The sequence below is a fragment of the Diaporthe amygdali genome, assembly GCF_026229845.1.
Source record: "Diaporthe amygdali strain CAA958 chromosome Unknown NODE_3_length_2959817_cov_65_330692, whole genome shotgun sequence".
In the NCBI taxonomy this organism is placed as follows: domain Eukaryota; kingdom Fungi; phylum Ascomycota; class Sordariomycetes; order Diaporthales; family Diaporthaceae; genus Diaporthe; species Diaporthe amygdali.
The window spans coordinates 497,860-521,024 of record NW_026517023.1 but is presented as its reverse complement, the minus strand read 5'-3'; the positions used below and the strand labels follow the sequence as shown (position 1 = coordinate 521,024).

The 23,165-nt window shown below is 50.6% G+C and overlaps 8 protein-coding genes across 8 annotated transcripts; 4 read left to right on the top strand and 4 right to left on the bottom strand.

Moving 5' to 3' along the window:
* Window position 1: 1 nt before the first annotated feature.
* On the bottom strand, window positions 2-1,461 carry J7T55_002552 (uncharacterized protein; the record flags this gene model as incomplete). Its single annotated transcript, XM_053137636.1, has 4 exons — window positions 2-1,064; window positions 1,123-1,128; window positions 1,184-1,357; window positions 1,439-1,461. 4 exons carry the CDS (start codon window positions 1,459-1,461, stop codon window positions 2-4), a joined length of 1,266 nt encoding a protein of 421 aa, XP_052998422.1.
* Window positions 1,462-2,182: 721 nt separating this feature from the next.
* Window positions 2,183-3,990, bottom strand: J7T55_002551 (uncharacterized protein; the record flags this gene model as incomplete). The annotated part of the gene is made up of 2 exons (XM_053137635.1): window positions 2,183-3,891; window positions 3,960-3,990. 2 exons carry the CDS (start codon window positions 3,988-3,990, stop codon window positions 2,183-2,185), a joined length of 1,740 nt encoding a protein of 579 aa, XP_052998421.1.
* Window positions 3,991-5,701: 1,711 nt separating this feature from the next.
* J7T55_002550 (amidohydrolase 3) lies at window positions 5,702-7,741 on the top strand (the record flags this gene model as incomplete). Its single annotated transcript, XM_053137634.1, has 1 exon — window positions 5,702-7,741. One exon carries the CDS (start codon window positions 5,702-5,704, stop codon window positions 7,739-7,741), a length of 2,040 nt encoding a protein of 679 aa, XP_052998420.1.
* Window positions 7,742-8,646: 905 nt separating this feature from the next.
* J7T55_002549 (uncharacterized protein) lies at window positions 8,647-10,991 on the top strand (the record flags this gene model as incomplete). Its single annotated transcript, XM_053137633.1, has 4 exons — window positions 8,647-8,724; window positions 8,794-9,143; window positions 9,193-10,558; window positions 10,917-10,991. 4 exons carry the CDS (start codon window positions 8,647-8,649, stop codon window positions 10,989-10,991), a joined length of 1,869 nt encoding a protein of 622 aa, XP_052998419.1.
* A 271-nt stretch (window positions 10,992-11,262) lies between these two features.
* J7T55_002548 (MFS general substrate transporter) lies at window positions 11,263-12,803 on the top strand (the record flags this gene model as incomplete). The annotated part of the gene is made up of 5 exons (XM_053137632.1): window positions 11,263-11,692; window positions 11,753-11,837; window positions 11,899-12,255; window positions 12,325-12,625; window positions 12,693-12,803. The coding sequence occupies 5 exons, from the start codon at window positions 11,263-11,265 to the stop codon at window positions 12,801-12,803; spliced, it is 1,284 nt and encodes a 427-aa protein (XP_052998418.1).
* A 41-nt stretch (window positions 12,804-12,844) lies between these two features.
* J7T55_002547 (uncharacterized protein) lies at window positions 12,845-18,147 on the bottom strand (the record flags this gene model as incomplete). The annotated part of the gene is made up of 6 exons (XM_053137631.1): window positions 12,845-12,990; window positions 13,267-16,120; window positions 16,193-17,152; window positions 17,211-17,434; window positions 17,497-18,088; window positions 18,145-18,147. The coding sequence occupies 6 exons, from the start codon at window positions 18,145-18,147 to the stop codon at window positions 12,845-12,847; spliced, it is 4,779 nt and encodes a 1,592-aa protein (XP_052998417.1).
* A 534-nt stretch (window positions 18,148-18,681) lies between these two features.
* J7T55_002546 (kinase-like domain protein) lies at window positions 18,682-19,938 on the top strand (the record flags this gene model as incomplete). Its single annotated transcript, XM_053137630.1, has 4 exons — window positions 18,682-18,739; window positions 18,799-18,917; window positions 18,970-19,739; window positions 19,803-19,938. The coding sequence occupies 4 exons, from the start codon at window positions 18,682-18,684 to the stop codon at window positions 19,936-19,938; spliced, it is 1,083 nt and encodes a 360-aa protein (XP_052998416.1).
* Window positions 19,939-20,031: 93 nt separating this feature from the next.
* J7T55_002545 (fad binding domain-containing protein) lies at window positions 20,032-21,524 on the bottom strand (the record flags this gene model as incomplete). Its single annotated transcript, XM_053137629.1, has 5 exons — window positions 20,032-20,569; window positions 20,632-20,900; window positions 20,966-21,021; window positions 21,142-21,248; window positions 21,322-21,524. 5 exons carry the CDS (start codon window positions 21,522-21,524, stop codon window positions 20,032-20,034), a joined length of 1,173 nt encoding a protein of 390 aa, XP_052998415.1.
* Between the last annotated feature and the right edge of the window lie 1,641 nt (window positions 21,525-23,165).

The window sequence follows — 23,165 nt, the reverse complement described above, 5'->3', positions numbered from 1 at the left end:
CTCAATGCCAAAATGGGATGGCAAATTGTGCCGTAAGGTACAAAGAGTTGCCATAATCTTGGGTGAGCCTCATTTGCATCATCTGTTCCTGGTCCGCGTCCGAAAGGGGTTGGAATTGCAGGGACTTGACGGTCAGGTCGAATCGCGAGCTCCAGATGACGAGCCGACCCTCCAACAAGTCGAAAGCCCTCTCCCTCTCAGCTGGTGGAGGCTGACAAACGGAGTCGCTTCTGGAGAACATCAAGTGGATGTAATAGACGTCGATTCGCCTCAGTGCAAGAGCTGCCTCGGTCAAGCTGGCAAATGGCACGTGCGGCCCGTGATCAATGTATAATGGTCCACCATCATTTAGTCTGCGAGGCACGATCTCTTCCTCAATAAAGATAGATATTCCAATGCCAAGCCTTGCGAACATGTTGGCCATCTTTTCTGCCATCTCTAGCTCTTCAGCATCATGTTCGATACGGGAGTGAATTAGGAGCTGTGTTCCTGCTCTGAGGTGCCGAATCGACTCAGAGTAGCGCCCAGTCATGCTCTCCAGACACACAAACAACAGACAGCATGTCAGTACGCACTGAATATCGTGAGAGCTCTCCACTGTATCGAGCTTTCTGATGTACCCGATGGCCTTGTTGTACTGTTGGATGGCGACATATTCTAATTGCGACGTCTGAGCAGAAAAGGCGGGCGTGTCGGACCGAAACAAGAACAGCTGATGCGCTGCCGCAACTGCGATACTGGCATACCGTACAGACTCATATGTCATAGCCAACGGCACAACAAAGTGGTCCCAGAATTCGATTGGGCCGAGTGAACTGAAAGCACTCTTGGTGTAGTCTCTGAAATGACGAAATAACCGGCTTTCCTCCAAGTTGCTGCAAATATCAGGGCAAACCAACCGCCGCGGTTCAACCGAGAATGGACGAAAAGGCTGCTGTTCTCCGTCGGTGCCTTTGGCCGGTGGCCTTTTGTTCGGACCACTGGCGTATCCATCGCATACAACCATAAAGTCACGACAGCGTCGGCATACAGGCTTTTCCTCGTCGCACTTCTTCCGTCGGATTCTGCCTTGTGTTCAGAATAAATACTCGCCAGGCTCTCGTACAAACCAGTTACACTCACTTGCTGCTGTTTCATTAGCCTTGTCTTTGCGCAGGTGACATCTGATTCAGCTGAAGCGTACCATGTCAGGCACCCGGTCCGGACCTTCGGGGCAAAGGCGCGATTTGGCTTCTTCTTCTCAACGCGTTTCTGGGATTGCATTCCGGATGACATGACACCGAATACCTCTAAGCGAGTGCAGGATCTGAGAGCCAAAGAGTTGTAGACGAATCGACGTTGAGGTATGTCTGTAGATCTATTGTCAGAAGGTAGTGAGTGCTACAAGTCGAGCGTCGTACTATGGTGGTGTAGAGAATTCTGGGTTCCCGGGTCATACATGGAGGAGGCTAACGATTGCATGTTGATATTGCGTAGAGTAAGTACTTGTTCCTTCCCAGCCAGGAGGAGTAAGGAGGGAAAGAATTTGATGATCAGCCCGGATCACAGCAGGCTTAAGTAAGGGGGGGTACCCGTGTAGTCTGCCGCTCGACGCCAAGACGGCATCAATTCAGCGACTCCGGGCTGTGTCGAATCATAACAAGCTGGGATCTTGCCAGAAATGCCTTCCGGGGTCAGCCTTTCATGCAGGATGAAGGCGAAACTTGTTCACGATGTCGTGACTAGTTTGAAGATTTAGAGCAGAGAAAAAACAAGGAAATCAGCATTGGTCTTCGCAATAGCAAGTTGATAGCTAATGTCATTCGAACGATATCACAAAGAAACTACACCATCACACATAAGCGGGCACAGGGGTGGAGAAAACCGGAGGGAGAGGGCAAAACCTACGGCTGGCTCCGCACCTGGAGCCTATATTCTAATTGTGGAGACGAGGTAGAGGCCCGGGGGCTGCGTCAATAATGTTACACTGATAGTGGTGCAGAGTGTTTAGCGTCTTCTTGCAGCCCCGGCCTCAAGCGACATGGGTATTGCTTGTTAGTGGCCAGGTTCATTGTGACACTACCTCGGAAATGGGTGCATGTTTGTCCCTTACACAAACATCGAAGAATAAAATCGAAAACAGAACTTAGGAGACAAGAAATCGATACAGTTCTATAGGTAATTTAGCACATCAGAAGACACATCACCACCATGGGGCAGACATGTCCCGGATTGTGTTGGTTCCGGAATGCACCTCGCCCCCAAAACTGTGGTGTGTGTACCAGTCGTCGATGAATGTGACGTTCATTCCAATATTTGAGTATTCATTCGTAACGGCCTCGGAGAGCACATCCCTTCCGTCAACGACAGGACCAAAAGGATTGGGCGCGACGCTCGTCTTGAAGCCCGACAGAACAAGGCTGTTGATCGCCGCAGGGAAGCAGGCGCTGACCCTCAAAGGAGAGTTTTCGTTACCGAATGGGTCTGCTTCGAACAAAGCTGGAATACGGAGGATCTCAGCATCCTCCAGACCTGTCTCCCGCTTGAGGATCTCGAGGTTGGCGTCGATCCTCTTCGAGCATTCCTCGTTGGTGCTCAAGAGGTTCACATCTGCGAGAGCTTCATCGACAGTAGGAGAGTAGATAGGGTAGTTTGACTCGGAGTCATTCTTACGCGAGATGGCCGGTGTGGAGCCATGACCAGCCGTCTGAATATCCTTCAGCATTTTCATGCCGGCACGGGGGTCGTCAGCCATCAGGACCCAGCCGCGCTCGTTGTTGGCAGGCAAGAACTGGAGGAATTCGTCGACGTGGCCGACAAGTAACCAGTCTGTATCCAGAAGAACGGGCTCCTGAGTTTCTTGAGCCTGCAGGAAGGGGTAGATATGGTGTTTCTGCTCCTTGTGATTTCCTAGGATTACCCGTCCGGCCGGCCAAGTCTTGCCATTGAAGGTGAAAGGAGGGATGGTTTCGATGTTGCCCCCAGAGTTAATCTCCTCGAGGGCTCCTCCAAGGTGCTGAACAGCACCGACACCAGCCTCGCGGTAGTACTCAAACAGTTGACGGCCCGCAACACGATCGTCTTGAGGGCATCGAATCATGACACGAATGGATACGGTACCGTTCGGGCCAGGCATGTTAGCATAACCAGGCTCCACAAAATCCTGGGCCCAGATGTCGTTGCTGTGGTTGAAAAGATACACTTCACTGTGAACTCCTGCCTCTTTTACGATGGTTGACAGATCCTCGGTGAATCTGAGAAGGTCGGGGTCGTCGATCTTGTTTCCTTGAACAGCCAGCACCTTCTCAACTGTCTGAAGGTGGTGATGGGTGAGGACAGGGGCAACGCGGAGCGCGACATTGTCAGAAGAGGTGGTATTACCGTCGCGAACAGTGAAGCGAACAGTAACTTTTCCGTCCCAGCCATCTGGACGACGGACGTCTCGGCTATCAATACCGAGGTTCAGGCCTGACTGAAGGGCTTCTGCGTTGAAGGTGTAGTTGTTGCCGGTGATAGCCCAGGTATTTCCGTCTTTGCGGAAGATGCGTACCAAATCCCGGGCAACAGGGTCTGCAACCGAGACGGACCCGATTGCTGACTTGGACAGTCCAGCAATGGGGACAGTCTTGAGAGGGGCCAAGAACTGAGGAGCTCGCTGAATGTCATCCGATGCATCATTGCAGTCGTCAAGAGCCTCGTTGCTCAGTGCAGGCCCGCTAAGAGCAAGCTTTGAGCATCGTCTGTCGGTGTCTCCGATATTCGGGAGGAAGATTGCACCGAAAGCTTCAGTCCAATTTGTCTTTCCCAGGATGTCAGTGTCTCCCGTTAGGTCTACAATTCCATCTCTGTTGGTGTCTGCTCTGATATCGGGGGTGACCGCCCTGCTGGCGACGGCGTGTCGTAGCACAAGCACTACTTGCTGTATCAGTAACACCACCCAAACGATACCGGGGGCACGATAGAAAGAAGAATGTTCTTACCAGAGAGGCTGAGGACTTCAGAGACACGCATTTTCGGAGAGTGGAGAGATTGGTCCAATCGAAGTCTGGTATACTTACTCGTAGGAGGATAGAGATGGCCCCTATTAAAGAATTAACGTTGTTTTATTCATGAAGCTATTTGGCATAGTGTGTAAGGGGGAAGAAAGCAAAGCGAAGCCGAAGGCCAGCGGTGCTGAACATGAAGTGTGTCTGCTTGTAAACAAGCCAATAGTGCCTTCCTTCAACAGCCCTGAGCTCCGGCAAAGATGACATCGGATTGATGCAGGCCAACCTTTGTTGATTTACATCGTTTCTATCATTTCCGGGGCTATGACATCTGTTCTCGTCGTGCTCTCTCGTTCTGTTGGCAGTGTCGATCCGCAGTTCCGGCGAATGTTGAGCGGATTCTGGAAGGATGCACCGGAGCCGATGAGGACCAATGTACGCTACGGCCAATTGGCAACATATCGGTGGGAAAAGTCGTGCATATGGGAGTCGCTGTGATAGTAATCAAACACGAGCCTCGGCAGCCATGTCTTTTCGTACTCAGAGGTCTTGCCAACATTCCCTACATACCGCTCTAGGCGAGACATGGAATTTTCCTCATCGTACTGTGTAGGAAAGGAGATCAAAGCGGGTCTGCTCGAGAAATAGCTCCGAGCCATTGATTCTGATCAGGCGAGGTCAAAGGCGTGGACACTTAACAGCCTATGTAAAAAGGTACGCGAGAGATCGGCCGCGTGTGGAGACCCCAGCCGACGACACACCAATGGAGAAGTGGAACAGCTGTGAGCCTCTCCATTGTGATTGGGTTCAGCGTATGTACAGGGATCAGCACGCGGCGATGAAGGCCCTGATTGGGATAGACATGCATGCAGGCTTGGCGCGCCAAAAAGGACAAACAGACCGCCGGCCCTATAATTGTTTCTGCGCCTCTTCATGACCATCGTTTTCCATCGTCCCACATGTAGTAGCAACAGGAACAAAACATGGCCGATATGGTGAGATACAGGGGAAAGTTGTCTTAAGAGAAGGGTGATCCTTATACCGCGATTCCCACCCTACCACCCTGCAATCCGGAGAGACTGCCGGCTTTTTTGCCATGACTATGATGACTCGCCGCAGCTATGGATACATCCCTTAGTGGAAATATATTTGGTACTTTACTGCCCTTTGCGCGGCACTTCGTCGCAGCATTGTATGTCCAAGCCAATCTCTCTCTAGGATGACGGGGCCAGACAGACGTCTACTTCGGCCGGCGTCTATCAAATAACAAGACGGCGCGGTGATGTGGGCGTACGGCGTATAGTTCTATGTTTGTGGCGCGTGATGTGACTATAAACTATATTGTAAACCTCGTACACCTAGCCAACGTACCTAGCCTCTTCCCTGCAAGGACTGTGTGGTGTAGTTGTGGGTGTACGGGCGATGTTGCTATTTCGAGAAGGGCTTCCGGGGCTGGTGTCCGGAAACTGCTCACTCGACACCATTATGGAAGAACAATATCCCTGGGGAAGTGGTGGCATGCCCTTCGCATCTATTGTGTTTTTATTGTGTATATAATTCACAATACCTTATCCATGAGACAAAGTGCTTGGAGTCGCCAGTCAGCTACTAACACATCTTCGTTCATTCTCCTCAGCGCTGTTCTCATCACCGCGACCCCCCGCGCCAACACAAGTCAGCTATCAACAATCGTTCACTCGTTTATTCAGTGCTCCGCTCTCCACTGATCCTAAAAGATGGGTTCAAAAAGTCTAACAGGCCGGGCGTTCTGGTTATTTACACAATATTTCACACTGGCGCTCGGACAGAATTTCAGCACTGTTGCAGATACCGTCCTTTGCAATGGAAAGATCTATACTCTCGACGCCGCATCTTCGCAGATACAAGCATTGGCAATCAACGATGGAGTCATTGTTTTCACCGGCAGCGACGATGCCGTCCAATCTTTCATCGGCTCAAATATCACAGTCATCAACCTTGACGGGCGTATGGCCATGCCTGGTCTCATCGACGCGCATATGCATACAAAAGCCGCCGGTGAAGCACTCGTAAAGTGTAACCTCAATTACGCGACACTTGCCATTGAGCAGGTTCTGGAGCACCTGCAAAAGTGCATAGATGCTGAGCCCGAGAAGAACAACAAAAGCCAATGGCTTGATGTTGTCAACTTCGACCTGAGTGGCTTGGCAACCTTGGGCGGCTTGCCTACCAAGGCGGACCTGGACAAGCTCAACACTACACGGCCGGTCATCCTCACCACCACGGATCATCACACCTACTTCGTCAATTCCGCTGCTCTCAAGATTTCCGGTATCAACGCCTCGACTCCGAATCCTGCCGGAGGCAGAATTGACAGACTTCCAGGTGGTAATGAACCATCTGGCTTGCTTCAAGACCAAGCCTACGCCCTTCTTGCTGGCCCCAATCCTCTGACGCAGGCCGAGCAGGTTGAAGCCGTTAATGCTGCCCTTCGAGAGCTAAGACAAGCCGGAGTCACAACGTTCCAGGAGGCTGTAGCAACCCAGATGCAGCATAGTCTGTTCCTGCAAGTCCAACAAAGCGGAGATCTGAGTGCCCGGCCTTACTTCGACTATCAGGTCACTCCGCCTGCTACGGTAGATGCCGTAGATGCAGTCATCAAGGATGCTATCAATGTTACGACCACGTTCAACGACAAGAGTCAGGTTGGTCCCAAGCCGGTCCAGAAGTGGCAAGCTATCAAGCTGTTCATGGATGGCATCATTCAATCACCTGCCAAAACAGGAGCAGTGCTCTCACCATACCTCGAGCAAGTCGGGAACTCGTCTGAATGGACTGTTCCTCCGAATGCGACGATCGTGGAGCCTTACATACAGCTGGAGCCGTTAGCTGCTCTTCTCTGCCAATTGGCCAGTAACGGCATCGACGTCCAGCTCCATGCAGATGGCGACGGCGCTGTCCGACGGGTTCTTGACGCAGTCGAGCGGTTCCGTGAAAGCTTACCTAACGTGACTGATTACAAGATCGCCATCGCGCACGCTGAACTTTCCAGTCCTGACGATTGGCCACGTTTCGCGGAACTCGGTGTCGATGCTATCCTAAGCTTCCAGTGGGCTCAGCCAAGTGCCACTTGGCAGCCGTTGACCTTCAACGCAATGGGGCCCGATCGCATGCAATATCTGGAGGCCTTTGTGGATATTGCTTCAGGGGGGCGCCCAGTAATCTATGGAAGTGACTGGCCTGTAAGATCCTTGTTCCCACTGAATATCAATCAAGTGAATCCCTTGCTTACGGATTATGGACAGATCGATCCTCTTGATGAGTTCCTCGCACTCAAATCCGCAGTTACCCGTCAAGGAGACCCTGAAAACTCTCATTCACCCGCATCCCACGGTGCGCCTTTCAACACTTCTACCTTCCCAGGCAAGAAGATGGAACGTGAGCCTGCACTTCGGGCAATTACTATCGAGGCGGCCAAATTCCTCCGCGCCGATAGCAGCATAGGTTCTCTCGAAGTGGGCAAGGTTGCGGACGTCATCATTCTGGATCGTAACTACTTTGAGGTCCCTGAGGAGGAGATCGCTCGACAGAAGGTTTTGTTGACGATGCTCGGTGGAGAAGTCGTCTATGTGGCCGATGGCGCCGACTTTAGCGAAGTTGTCACGCCCAAGTTCCCCAACATCAACACGACCTCCGCTGATGTCAAGAATGTCGGCGGCTTTGCTGGAAGGCGCATGTCAGAAGAGGCTAAAGCGTTACGCGCACAGGTCGGAAGACGACATGCATGCCACGATTGAGAAGCTGTTGATGTTTGAGTCATATTTTGATGATTATCTTCTTCCTTCCTTCATTGTAGAACTTGATGTATATAGATTTGTTGTGAAACTCGAGACTCGAGAAACAGAATGACAAACCCCCCCCCCCCCACACCCGATTTAGAGAATCTCATGAGATCCATGCACCAAAGCTGCCAGTAGCCCTTGGATTATGCACCTTGCCGTACCTATCGGACTAGTAATGCCAGCGGTATCTTCCTACTTTTTTTTCTCGCGACCGCCCGTATATTTGGTCATGTAGGCATCTTCGTCGCATCGCAACAAATACAAAGACCTAAGCACAGATGAAAAAGGCTACTCCAAGTGACTTAGCAAATACTTCTTACCTTCGGATATCAGCTTTGTGAAGAATAATGGATCAATAATCCTACTAAGCACCCTTCGGTCAGGGACCAAGTTATTCTACTTGAGGCACACTCTCATTATCATCACCTTGCCACCACTCACGACTAGATCCGTGGCTTACTGCTTCCCGCAACCGTATTTGACCCAACTGCCCTGCAACCCAGCAACCCAATCCTCAATCGCCAGCAGTGCCCACAAGGCAAATCCATTTATCATCAACCACGAAACTATTAAGTGTCAGCTGCATCGATTCGCCTCAAACTTTGCGAAAGTTGCGGCGCTGACACGTTGGCAAGGGGCATCAATACGAACATTGCAGCCACCCCTGCCCCCTCCTAGGGTTCAGGGTTCCCGAATGACTGTTGCCTGGCGCCGACCCTTTGGTGTTTGTTCCAGCAATGCCGGAGCACATATGTCTCACAACAAGACACGAGTGCCATCTATGTGCCGTCAAGATCTCCCATTCATGACCAAGAGAACCACCGGACAAGCACGGCCTCGATCTTGAGATCCAGCCCCGCATGCCTGCTGCCGAGCCATCGAAGGCCTTGGAGGCCATCATCTCATCAGAGGACCTGGTCTACTGCGTCGCGAGATATGTGCGTGTTGCCACTCACGGCCGTAAGGCTTGAGCATTCATTTATCAAGGCCTGGCTGACTCTTCATAGACACCATCTCGAGCGACTCTCCGAAATCTTTGTCTTGTCTCGAAATTATTCAATGAGACATTCTCACAATTCCTCTACTCTAGCATCGTCTTCCATGATGGAAACGCCCATATCCTCCGGGATCCAGAGCTCCTCAGGGATTTCACATCTAATACGAATCTTAGGTTCGCCAAATCGCTCGCCGTCAAACTCATCGAAGGTTCATGGGCCATCGGCAATCACCGTGAGGTCGGTCGACTAGTTGACGCGCCTGGTTATGGCCGCATGGGAGACGTCAGACACTGGGCGGGCATGTATAATGACAGCATCATCAAAATCCTGTCACTGACGCCCCATATTTTTAAATTTGAGTATGTTTTCATATGAAACATTGTCCATCTTCTCACTAATGTTCTCCAGATGGGAGAATTGGCCGATATCACAGTCTCTCCTTGAAGTGTTGGAAGAAAATTGCCCTTCCTTGCGAGATGTCTTGATCTTGTACCCCAACATCGCCAGGCTCTCACGGACTGAGAGATTTTACCGCAACGGGAAGAGCGACTTCGATGAAGCGAAACCCAAGATGATACCTCTACCAGCTCCAGAGTTGCAAAACCTGCGCAAGCTCTACCTCTACGAGATAACGGGTGATCTTGATGTATGGATACCGAAGATTGCTACCATGCTCGGGAAATCCAGGTTCTTGGAGGAACTAGGGCTTTCCATGTCAGCAGAGTGCGAGAGACAGCATGCCCTTGCCGGAAAGTCGAAGGCCTTTTTAAATTTCTTCCCCTCCTTGGTCGAACGTTATCATGACCAAGGAGACGAGCCACTGAGACTGCGTATCCTCAAAATGGGCTACGGCGTCCTTCTGAATACACCAAACGGAAGTTTATATGATGGAGATCTTGAAAAGGATGAGTACCTTTCTTATCTCACCCACCGGGCCTACCTCGAGGAACTCTACATTGATAATGACCTGGATATCGGTTGCCCGCTCAAGATCCGTACAACGGTAGGCCATATTGCCTGGCCTCTCATAACACCATCCTTCTTGCCCAATCTCAAGCGCTTCACTTTTACCAGCCTCTCGATCAGAAGTCAGAAGTGGCTCGGCCAACATCCAGACCCGACATTTGCCAACAGCCTAGCCATGGGCGTCGGAACTGAGAAACTCGCATTCAGCTATATCGATGACCAAGGCGCTGTGCAAAACGTACGCAACAACAACATCCACCGGCACATCGGTCAAATAGGCGAACGGACTTTCTTCCTGCACAAGTATCGGAACCACCCCAACCTTCCTCTGAAAAGCTCTATTTTGTCCATCTTGAAGCCCTGTCACAAAGATCTCGTGGTTATCGGCAGTTGCAACTGGATCAAAACCTTGACGATCTGTCTCCAGAAGCAGACCACCCTGGGCGCGCTGAAGAAGATCTCGCAGACTCTGCCGTGTACAGATCATCTGTGGATCCGTATTGGTATCGATTACCCTCTGGTGGATGGCCAGAACGAGGCGAACCACAGAGGGAATGCGGTCCGGCTGAAGGACGGGAGCTTGGTTGACGAGCAGCTGCATTTGCACAGTTCGTGGAGACAGAAGTGGACAGAGATGGCGACCACGATGTCTGAGTCGAAGTCGTGCCCGACTAAATACCTCAAGATCGGGCACCTTGCCTGGCGGGTACTGCCACGGCCTAAGGGCTCCAGGAAGGCCATTTTAGAGTCCGTTGACAGGTGGGAGGACGAAGCGGAGGGCCCGGAGGTCTTCAGGTATAATGACCCTGTGCGTAGAGATCATCCGTACTGAGGGATGTATGGCTACTTTTTTCAATGGGGCGGACCCCCAAATCGAAGTTGGTATACATTGTGTTCAATTGGCGCAAACTCTTGCAATATCACTCTTCGATATTACTTGGTAGACTGGGGGCCGATTTGACCATGCTTCCGTATCAATGGGTGCACCAGAGTGAGTGTGAAACGGTTTGGGCAGAGATGGCGCATGATTTTAGATCGTCCAAAGATGAGGTCGCACGGTGGCTGATAGTTTTTCAGCACCTTTTCAAATGAAAGATCTCCATTTAATCCACGAATTTGGCCAGCGAAGTTGTTTGCAGGCCTTCGTGCATGCTGACTGTAACCAGTCCCTTTCGAACAAGCCGGTGGCTCTCAAGCCCAAGAACGCTATCAGCCGGCACATGTGCGGGGATATGCAGTAGTTGCAGGTGCGTCAAAGTCTAATTTTGTCATCTGTATTGTGGTCGGAATCCAGCATTGTTACAACCATGTGATCATTTCCAATAACTGAAGCGACTCGTCTCCGTCGAAGCGGCGCATAATTCACCAGACGCGAATTTACTAGACGGACAGTCCATCTATTGCAAAAGAGTTCACTCCAACCGCATGCACATGAGCAAACAAGCCACAAGACACTGCGATCGAGATGCTCAGTCTGAACACATCGAAGAAGAAAACCAATTCTGCGACACAATGGCCTCATCCACCGAGCAGCCTGCTCGGTTCCAGAAGGCGATGTGTGATGAGCGTATCGCCCGTACTGACGAGACTCCCGAGCCATACACAGTTTTCACGCGGCTAGAGAAATGCATCATCGTTGCCATGGTCTCTTACGTATCTTGGTCCGCCAACCTCAGCACATTCATCTTCCTACCAGCTCTGAAGCCCTTATCCGAGGCTTTCACAGTGTCAGTGGATAGAATCAATCTCATCATCACCGTGTATATGGCTGTTGGCGCAGTCGTCCCGTTGTTTGTTGGAGATGCTGCAGATATTCTGGGTAGACGGGCCGCGTATGTAGTGACGTTGTCATTGTTCGCGACTGCTAACGTCTGTCTTGCGCTGGCGGATTCCTACGAGACGTTTCTTGGGTTGAGGATACTGCAGGCTGTTGGCCAGTCTGGTATGTATCATGGAAGCGACAGTGATGATACTTGAGCTTTTGATGCTGACGCCACAATAGGAGTCATCCTTATCGGATATGGCATCGTCAGTGATATTGCGTCGCCAGCAAACAGAGGCTCTTACATGAGTGCCGTGTCGTTCCTGTACGCCCGAAATTCCGCTGCTCTGTCTGAAAGTTGATTTTGGTAACTAAAGCACCTGTAGTATCACAATCGGACCAAGCCTGGGACCCGTTCTCGGTGGTGCCCTGACGTATGCTGCTGGATGGGCATGGATATTCTGGTTCCTTGCCATTGTGACCGTCTCTGGCCTAGCATTAATCGTCTTCCTTCTTCCAGAGACTTCTAGAAATATCGTGGGAAATGGTTCAAAACCAGCCCAGCCGATTCTGAGGCTTCCTATTCCATTCACAAGTTTCATGAAGCATTGTCAAGTCGGTGGAGAGTCCGAGGCCAGAGCCTTCCATATGCCCAATCCTTTCAGGTCGCTCAAGACTCTGCTCCGAAAAGACAACGCAGTCATCGTTCTGGCTTGGGGGTTTATGTATGCCGTTTATTCTGCGTATGTACATCGAACACTGGTAAACGCGAGCGGCTACTTTCTGGCATAGCTGACACTGAACCATGTCAGCCTCACAGCGAGTCTTTCGACACTCTTCATCGAAACTTACGGTCTGACCGAGTGGCAAGCAGGCCTGATATATCTACCTTTCGCTCTAGGTGGAACTGTCTCAACGTTCTTCTCCGGGTACTTGCTCGACACGGCTTACAGCCAGACCCGTTCCACGCGTGGGCTGTCGACGGACCGCATCAAAGGAGATGATCTGGACGAATTTCCAATTGAAAAGGCACGATTAAATATTATGTGGATACCGATGCTGGTTATTACTCTTTGCACGGTGGCTTATGGGTGGGTTCTTCATTACAAGCAGGTATGTATGCCAAAAGTCGTCTTAAGATAAGCATGTGATCAAGTGACCGATGACTTACTGCATCCAGCACATTGCAATCTCTATGGTCCTTCAGTTTATGACTGGCATGGCCTTGCAGACAAACTTCAGTGTAGGGAATCCTTCGTGTCGGAGTTTTCAACATTCGCACACGGTCTGAACAATGACATAGACATTCAACACGCTACTCGTTGACATAAATCACCGGGCCCCTGCAGCTGCCAACGCGTCCACAAGTTTAGTGAGATATGCATTCGCAGCAGTGATAGTGGCATTCTTGGAGGACATGTTTCGGTCAATGGGCATCGGCTGGGCGTTCACGTTAATTGCAGGATTCATTGTTGTCGCTGTTGGTCTCCTTACAGTCGAGTACTGTCGAGGGCTTGCTTGGAGACGGGCTGCGGCGGTGAGGTACGGTCGCTAATAATATTAACATAGGCTGAATTAGCCTCGAGAAAGAGCTATGCATCTCACTATAGCTGTTTCTCCGTTCCGGGGGTATAGCAGGGACTTCTCGGCGCCCCAAAGACTGCATGAAGCCATCGCCTGCTCGTTCGCCCAGTCGCTTGGAAACGCAAATAACTCCTTCACACCGCTAATAGAATTCCCAACAATACTCGCACCTTTATCAACTGATCTCTGCCTCAAATTCCTCTGGTTCCTGGCTTGCGCGATGTTGGAAGAAGGCATCGGCTTAGAGGTCCACTTGAGTTGTGTCGAGCAGACGGCGAAGTCCCGAGATATGTAAATCAATCTACCTCCCCATACGAGACCAAGTGGAAGTAAAATGCCATGAAATAGCTCCGATGAAAATCGACGGAGGCAGACTGTCGGTGACGTAGTCTCTGCATGGTCCTCTGACCACTTCGATGCCGAAAGACTCGCGGCTTCGAGGAAGAGGAGTTCACTGTCCCGGGAAGACCTCCCGAGATTAGAAACCTGGAGTAAAATGTGTTTCTGATCTTGAGAAGCAAGCACTCGGTCGACCTGCAGATCCTGACTGGTCTGTGATTTCTCGGTGCCAGGATTATGTGGCCATTCGATGGTGAATACCCGTTTCTCTTCCAGGCTCCAGTCCAATATCATAACCTTGAGCGCTCCAAAGCCGACAAGAAGTGAGGCGTCTGAAGGGTGAGCAGCCCAGCATGAAATAGGACAGTCCAATTGTTTGGAAGATTCTACCGCGTATGACGTTAAGGATACCGTGTGTACTTGTAACGCGGTGTACACGAGGAGATGACTTGTAGTGCGATGGAATAGTAGTTGGATGATAGGACTCTTCGTGATTTTTCTTATCGGTATGAGTGCCTTTTGGTCGTAATTCGGCTTTAAGTCTCCAGTGCTGCTAGATGCAGCAAAAACTATTAGTTGTTTGCTGAAGTCGGAGCAGCAGATGTGCTCTCCATCGTGGCTCCAGGCGATGTGATCTATCGCAAACTTGGCTCGCGAAGCATAAAGCGTGGCGATTTTGCCATTCTTTGTGTCGTGCAAATTGACCACACCCGTCTGAGTGCCATAACAGTAGAGTTGGCCAATTGGAGATCCAGCGATTGCAGTAATGGGGTCTACTGCTGCAGATGCGCTAGCCGACCTCTGGGACACATGCGACATGGAATACTCGCTGATTGAGTCCACATCCACGCCGGAGCTCTCTGCATACCTCGCCAAGGCATTCGGCTCCCATGCGTTTGCATGATAGCCCCTGATATCATAGAAGCGCTTGGAGTCGGGACTGAAAGCCAAGCCGAAGATAGCGTCTTGGGAGGATAGCTGGTGTAGGAGGGAAAAGCTAGCCGTCGTGTATAGTCTTACCCTTCCGTGTGAATCACCCGTGACGAACAGCTCACCATCGTTGCTAATGGCCAGCTTGCTCGCTCCAGCGGAAAGCTCATCGACACGATCTTCGTAGGGAGACCATCTAGACACAACCCCTTCCACGCTAAGCCCTAGTATCTCAGGCTGGTAGGGATGCCAAACAAGATCTCGGAGTTCACGAACCATGGATACGTCATCCTCACGCCGGCAGTAGCCAATATGAGTGGATCCTTCTAGCTCCCAAGCTGAAGCAGGGTGACGACGGTAGCCAACCGCAATCATGCTACCATCTGGACTGAAAGCCATGTGACTCGCGGAGTTGGTAAAGTGCTTCTCAAGTCCGGCCTCTTCCATGTCCGCAATGACGTCCCATGCTGACTCTTTCTCGACAAGATTCAGAGACCGGACGCGACGATCATCAGAGCCAACTAAGAGCGTGGAATCATCATTCGTAAATAGCATCGCCAAAGGCCTTGTCTTTGACTCAACGCTATCGACCGTCAGTATACACTCGCCCGAGGATACTCTCCAGACTTTGGTCGTGCGATAGCCGTAAGATGCTAGCAACGATCCAGCCTTGTTCAGCTGTACTCTGTCTACGCGCTCGCCATGCTGTATAGGGCTACTCTTGGCTTCTCGAAAATCGGTCGATTCGTAAATGTGAACGTTCCCAGGAGCGGCAAGAACTGCTACTTGGGATCCAGCGACCTGGATCGATGAGGCGAACGATTTTCCAATAGAAATGCGCGCGAAGAGGTCATCCCATTTCTCGTTTGAAATACCATTCACTGACAGAGCGTCCGTCTTGCCAAAAAGCTGGTGGACCGATGATCCTTTGGGACAGAAAGGAGGGATCGAGCTGTAGATCGAGTCTGGGTTTCGACGCAGTAGACTGCCAAATCTGCCCATAATCCTGAGCAGATCTACAGACCAACTTGATACCAATTCCTGATCGAGACTCTCTAGTACTGAATGAGTACTCCTGTCGTTGCGGCAAAGTTTGTAGAGGTCTTTAGATGTTTGAGCAAGGATGCGCAGCTGTCCCGTGGTCGCCAAGGCATGGATCCAAGTGAGCATCCAGCTTCCTGTCAAGAACCTTTTCAGAGCTTTGATAACCTCGTCATCAAGAGTTATAATATGCAGGAGGTGAGTCGACCAGGAAGCTGCAGCGTATTTCACGAATTCGGGCGCTTGATCGCGAGCCAGCTTTGTCCTCAGCCCGGTCGACGTAAGACATCGCAACGAACTCAAAAACAAGTCCTTGTGGGCGGTCTTTTCATCGAGACTGAATATCCGCTGGTCTGAATCTTCTAGTAAGTATTCACGAGCAGACTGATGGATGATAGAGACGTTGCCATCGTTGTCCACAGAAGCGAAGCCTCCACACAAGTCTTTGATGGCGTGTGGGAGGTCCAATATACCCGAAGCGGTCTCACCGAGTGCTTGTGTCATTTCAGACACGGACAGCACACGGAGTGAGCAAGTCAAGCATTGTAGTATTTTCGTTGCCAGCAACTTATCACGCGGATTCGAAATGTCGTTGACAGACGAAGCCATTCGATCGTATAATGCCTCCATGCCTTCTGGAAGTTGCTCAAGTGCGGAGTCGATATCTTCGAGCGTGTGACATTGGTTCACATTTTCGACAGCCAGACGTGCCCACTGTTCAATCTGATTAATGACCATCCGAAAGAGGGATTCATAGATTAGACGGGGCCTAGGTAACGCTCTCACCAGGAAGTTTTTCTGAGACTTTTCCACAATCTTTTGCTCGATCGTCTCTCTTAGTTGCAAACCACCCGCCACCTTGAGTTCCTGGCGAACATGGATACCAATGTCTTCGGGATGTTCATCAATGTCAATAGTCTGCAGGCTGACATTCGCATGACGTTTTTCGAATGCGTTCGTAATTTCCGGGGTCCGCCGGCTTGCGAACAAAATACGAATAGGCGACGACGATGTTACATCCAGAAGCAATTTGATAGTGTTGCGAGGGGACTCTGCTTCGTCTAAGCCATCAATGACCCAATAGAATGGTTGTTCCCCTGCAGATCTGAAGATCACAGATTTGAATACACGGTCCCAAATAACCTTGGGATCCACTGTCTCAAAGTCGATGCCTTCCTCTTTTAGCTCGTTCAATTGCTGAGCAAGGCCTGGCACGGACTGCCCGATTTGAAAGGCCAGCGAACGAAGCAAGAAACTCAATGATCTTTTCTTGCGATCTCCATGTCGTATGAAGAAGTATTGACACTGGAGACCTTCTTGAACTAGGTTGTTGATGATCGTTGAAACGAGGATGGATTTGCCGGTGGCCGCACCGCCATTTAACCACAGCAGGCTCAGATCATCGACTGAATCACGCCATTGAAGCAAGGTCTTGTCGTTGTTAATCCAGTTGTTCGTATCTTCTGTCCATTGATCTCGGAAAAATATATAATCCAGTCCAGGAAGTTCGGAGAGGGCGAGCATAGATTTCAAGTCGAGAGCTGCTCTTCGATCCGAAAGCTCTGGCTGTTTGCCGTTGTCTTTTGTAATGATCTTGCTGACAAGGGACTTGAGGACATTTCTTATTGTTATATAATTTGGGTCCTGCGGTCCCTCGTATTTGCAGACACCATGGTGATCCGCAATCAGCGCTTTGGACACTTCTCCAGGGTACCCTAGAACCGAGGACTCCTTTTCCAATACCATCTATTCCCACCATCAATATGCTGGCTTCTTTGGATCAAGGCATGGTAGCTGGACTTACAACGCGGGCACTTTTGATTCGAGTAGGCATCGTCTCATAAAATGAGACAATATCTAGTCGCGGAGCGACGTGCCGAAATTGCTCATTCAATTTCTGGAGCGTGAGCGAGTTTCGTGCTAGTTCGGCAACATATTGCTTTGAGTTGATCATAACGGAGTCCAGTATACGGTTCAAGGTCTGTGCTAGCGCTGTCCCTCGATGCGGTGTTGCGAGGAACGTGATGGCTGTAATAGCTTTGATGATTGATTCATATTCTGGGTCATTTTGCCCTTGCATATACGCCTACCAGCTGTCAGCCCAGTCAAGCCCGGAATCGAGTTTACACCCACCTCCTTGACTATGAGTCCCCCCATGCTGTGGACCACAAAGATTATGGGCACCTTGCCCATATCCAGCTCATCCATGTCTGGGTCCTTGCCGTATTTCAGATCGAATAACAGATCCTTCGCAAAATCAAGTAGCGACAATGAAACATTGCCGGCCTTCTGGAAAGCCGCATTGTACCCAAATGTCAATATCCTAGCTAGGCAGAGGTCTTGTTCCAAGGGCAGGAAGGTCAGCGGCCAAAACAACTCCGCGTTTTTGTGCTTTGACCATGTCCACCTGCTGGTGCCGCCAAGCCCATGAATGAAAACAATGTCGACCTTGCGACCGTTGTCAGGTGTGTAAACAACATTAAGACCAAGAGGCCCTGATTCAGCAACCAGTCCAGACGGAGATGGATCACGCCGTCGATCCGGTACCCCGAATGTCGGCGTGATTGCAAGGGAGTTTCTGGATTCAGCCCCAGAGATCACGGATGCATTGTCGTCGTCGGCAGCCAGACTACGCCCATCGGCATCAGTCGTCTTCTTCCGCAGACCGCTGATCTTTTTGAACTGTTTCTCTCGTCAGTCTAGGAAGAGTGTTAGGAGGTATGCACGCAGTGACTAACCATTTCGAATGTCGTGCCAGCATTCAGCGGCTAGTCGTCCTTGCAGCAGTAGTCTGGGAAAATTGGAGCTGGGCCAGGAGCTTAATTGTAGGGACTGAGCTCCAATGCTCCTGAAGGATGCGGGGAGGCTTGTTCGCCACTGTCAGCACCAGTTGACCGGAGGGTGTCTAAATGTATTTATTCCCCGGGCTTCCGTAGCCAACGCGTTTCAAATCGATCCTTGGTCAGCAACAGTAACCACTTTCTTCAGCCGCACACCACTGTCTTCTTCCTGCAGCAACTCAATTATAGTACACTCCAGGCGTCAGAGGCTGCGACCTCGGGCGATTGGCTCCAGACCAGGTCTCGCTGATGAGCGAGCTAGTTCCTTCACGTGCAGATTACCATTTCATAGCCCCTTGCTCGTCACAGACAGGGACACGCGAATGTGAAAGTCAGCTGCGTAGCATTGAAAATTTGGGACTTATTATATAGACGGCTTCGATCCCAACCAGTTATTTGTCACGCATCGGCCATACTGTCTAAAGCATCAGCAAAATGTCATGGGCTACGGATGTCGACGGAGACTTTGCTCTCCACAGCGCAGTGGTTGAAGGTGAGGACGTCCCAGATTGAACGATGAAATGGTCAAATGGGTTCTGAAATTTCGAGCAGTAATGCCAAAGGGGACCAAAGTCATCTCAGCCGAAACATGGGGGCTTTCAGCTTGGACCAAGACTGCAAAGATTTCCACTGTGCTCGCTGATGGAACCAACCAGCGATACTTCCTGAAGGTACCAACACATCGAAATATCGTGAGGCTGTGACACTGCTAAAATTTACCAGTGTGCCAGTGGAAAACTTGCGAAGATTCATATGTGGGGAGAACATTACTCTGCCACCATAATTGATTCCAAAGTCCCAGAATTTGGCCCAGCACCGGTCGGAAAAGGGGAGTATATCGATGAAGTTGGCAATCAGGCCTACTTCTATCTACAGAAGTATCATGACATGGATACACAGACACCTCCCGACCCAGCCGGACTGGCAACTGCCATAGCAGAGCTTCACACGAAAGCAACGTCTCCGAACGGCAAATTTGGCTATGCAATCGTCACAGGCCGCGGCTCCGTAGATCGCAAAGAGCACTGGAGCGACAGCTGGGCAGAACAATTCACTTACTTGCTCAAAGACCTGATCAAGCTGGACAATCAGGTCAACGGGCCCTGGATCGAGTTTGACGCGGCATGCAAGCAGCTGATGGATGGCGTGATCCCACGACTGCTGGGAGCCTTGCAGACAGAAGGGCGCGAGATAACGCCAGCTTTATGCCACGGCGACCTGTGGGAAGGCAATGTTGCCACTGACATGGAAACTGGCAAAGTCATCATCTTTGATCCGGATGAGTGCATGTACGCGCACAACGAGATCGAGTTCGGGACATGGCGATGCAGTTGGGCGACGCATTTCAAGTCGCCTGCCTACATCCAACATTATCAGATGGAGGTTGAGCCATCTGAGCCGGTCGAGGAGTGGGACGACCGCAATCGGTTGTATTCAATCAAAACGGCTATATGCGACTCGGCTGGGCATCGTGGGAGCAAATCAAGAGTCATGTGAGTCATATTGCACACTGCACTACATCTGAACACACACTGATGATTCCACCCTTTTGAAAGAGCATACAATGACATGCTTTTCTTGTGCGAAAAGTATGCTCCCCTAGATAGCCTTGAACGGTATGATCCAGAAAAGGACATCAGCGTGACTGGGGTTTCGGAAGCGTACGACATCAATGCAGGAGTTGGAGTTTAACGAACAGAGGTGAAATGCACGTAGGGAGTTCAGTGGGTGTGGTCTCAGCGTGATGACCGACATCGGTGATTATCTGTCCCTTTGGCTATCGGTTTATACATATATATAACATAGTGGACTTTCCCCAAGCGTATCAAGCACATCTTCAATGGTAACGTCGGGAGCATTAACGCCCACGTTAATGATATCCGCGGTAGATGCGTCCCGGCTCGGCGGTGTGTTCAAAATGGTGATGGTACCCGCTATGGTCGCCGCCTGGTCGAGGTGAAGAGCCTGCCATATCCAGTATACCTGGTCGACCATGGAGTGGTGGAACCAAAAGCTCGGGTCATTGATGGATGAAAACAAGTCCGACGCCTCGCCACCAACAGCCATGTGCCCACTTGCATGCATCCCCAAGAACTGGTCCGCGAAGCGGCCCTGGAGCTCGTTCTGGAAGAGCTCAATACTGCTGGATGCATCTCCGATCGTGATGTTCAGCAGGTTTTCTGACGTGAACCATGTCGAGCTGGTGTAATCGCCCAGGTCTCTGCTGAGGCAGCGTGGGTTGTAGCCTAGCGGGCCGTCAGGGCTGGGATTGACCTTCAACCCAGCCATTCCCGGCGCTACGGGGCCGAGATGAACAGTCATACTAAATAAATGGAATATTAGTTCATCGGAAACAATAACACGAGCTGAAAGTCTGAAGCCTACTTTGTAAAAGGGCCGCTTGTTACGCAACCACCACCGTTGCCGGAGGGGAGGAAGATGTTGTTGGCCCCTGACAAGCTGCCGTTGTGAGCGAGGTAGGATCCATCTCCGCTCATACTTGTGTCGCTACCGTCGAACAGAGGTGATTTCGTCAGATCATCTGTATAGTCTAACCAGTTCCAGTACGGCTGATATCCCTGGTAGCCACACTCTTCACGGAGCGCCGTCTCATAGGCCCAGGTCATGTACCGGTGCCAGGTCAAGAAGTTGCCCTGTCCATAATTCCAGAATTAGATTCTCTCTGAAGCACGGGCTTTACAGGAAATGAGAGACTCACAGTTCCATGTATCGAGAGGGTCTGATTGATATGCACAGCAACAAAGTCGTCATATCCTGGAGGTGAATGTTAACACCAGCTCATCATCTCGAAATGTAATATTTCGTGTGAATTCCCTCAGATTCAACTAGGTCGTTTCACTGCAGGTAAAAAAGATCCGAAGGCCTGTGACTTACTGTTCCTTGCCCCAGGGGCAAAAGCAGGGTCTGATTTAGATGGCAATGTCAGGAGACATTGGACTGCGCCAATATAGTCCTTTTTCTCTTCAGGAGTCAGGGCAATCCTATTTCAGTCAACTCGTCAGCAAAGGTTTCGCTCTCGAGTTCTAATGAGATGCAAGCAGGTTATGTGTATACCAATCTTTGCGCACAGCGGCATTCTCAAGGCTGCAGCTCTGTGAACTGGTCGAATTGCTCCCAGCAGTCTTCAGTGATGCTAGTGCTTGTCTCTGCAATTTTGCCAGGACATGGTTGTTCTCGGTATAATTGGCGCCAGGGGCCGGAGCACTTAGTGCTCCTCCAAATAGACCGAGGAAAGCGATGAAGCCTGAACAGCGCATCGTGACAGCAACTGGATTAAGCCGGGACAAAGGGCTCGCTGGTCACTCAACCTGGAGGGAAACAGAAAGGGAGGGGTTCCATTACGGTTACACAAATGTTGACTACCACATTGCAGATATATATGCATTCGGAATCCTCAGGCTCTGATAGTTCTTGATATCTGCAAACTAGTAAATTAGTGGCGGCCACCTGGGCAAGCTAACGAGGCGCGCGGAAGGGGTCTCGTCTTCCCAATATCCACTATCCCAGGATGGTCAGTAGTGCTTATGGAAGGTGAACGGGTAGCGCCTCGTCGTGGTCTAGGCTCCGAAACACGCATGTGTAGGCCCGGAAAAATACACATTTTGAATATGCTGGTTGGCCCTCAACATGGCTCAGCGATAATGTCGTTAGCCCAAAAGAAATGATGCGGGTCAGATTGATCCCATTTAAACCAATGACCGAGATCTCGGCTACGTGGAAATCTTGGTCGAGGACACCGATGGGACTCGGGTGGAGACAGGTACTGGGTCACGATAACAGGATTTTCAGAAGGGTGGAGGAGGAATCACCCGCCAGGTTGAGCACATCAGCATCAAAGAATTTGATATTCCAATCGTGAGCCCAGATTTCCATTTGCCAACGGCTCGATGGTATTGAAGACTATAAACAGTATTGATAAGGCCAAGGGTGTGCACGGAAAAACTTGCACAGATGTTCGTTGGAAGCCGTATCCAGGCCTATCGGAGATATTTGGCTCGAGGCGTAATTTGCCAGCACCTCACTTACCAATATCCGACGCAGCGGCAATTTGACCCGGGCACTCGAGTATAGGATACACAGTGTGTCCATTCTATCACCTATAAGAAAGTTGAGTCCGCCTGCATCCCCCGAATTTCCCAGATCAACTCCGCGGCCCTAGTTTAGAACACAAGGCATTTCAATGTGACCTCAATTTTCTTTCGGGGTTACTTGGCCCATAAATTTCGCTTTTTCGAATCGACCTGCAAACATATGGATGTTGTCGCATTTGCGGAATACTTTAGCCTGTGTCACTTTTAAGAACCCCACATCGTTGCGGGCGCTGGAACGATCAAAGCTTTCATTGTCTGATTGAATCTGGAGCTTTGGACCTGGATGACCTGACTCAATGCGAACCACTCGGAAGCATGTCCTCTGCTCGGGAAAAGTAGAGAAGCTGCCGATAATGCGCGAGTGTGAAGTACCAGAGCTGCCTTACAATCTGATGGGCCCGGGCGTTGAAACGTCTAGCCGATTTCAAGGTTGTTGCGCTTTGGAAAGTTTATTTCAAGGGGTGACAATCAAAGATTGGGAACTGACTTCACCCGTGGTCATAGTTTATAGATTCCTCTTATCACTTGACTCGAGCGAATGTCGGAAATCACCACATGTGTATTCAAACGGCGGGGCCCCTGCGCCGCCAATACGTTTTATGTGCCTTGAGAAGGGACGATTTGTGAAGGGACTGCAAACAGACCAAGTGGGCTCGTTCCGTGACTTTGGCAAGGACCTCGAAGATATTCGGCCCACCAGGGAGGAGATCAGTCAAAGGCAGTCATATTGTATGATACAACAAAAGATGGCTTTCTCTTCCAATGGTCCAAAGTTGATGTGTCCAGACTGTTGCTTTATCGAGAACA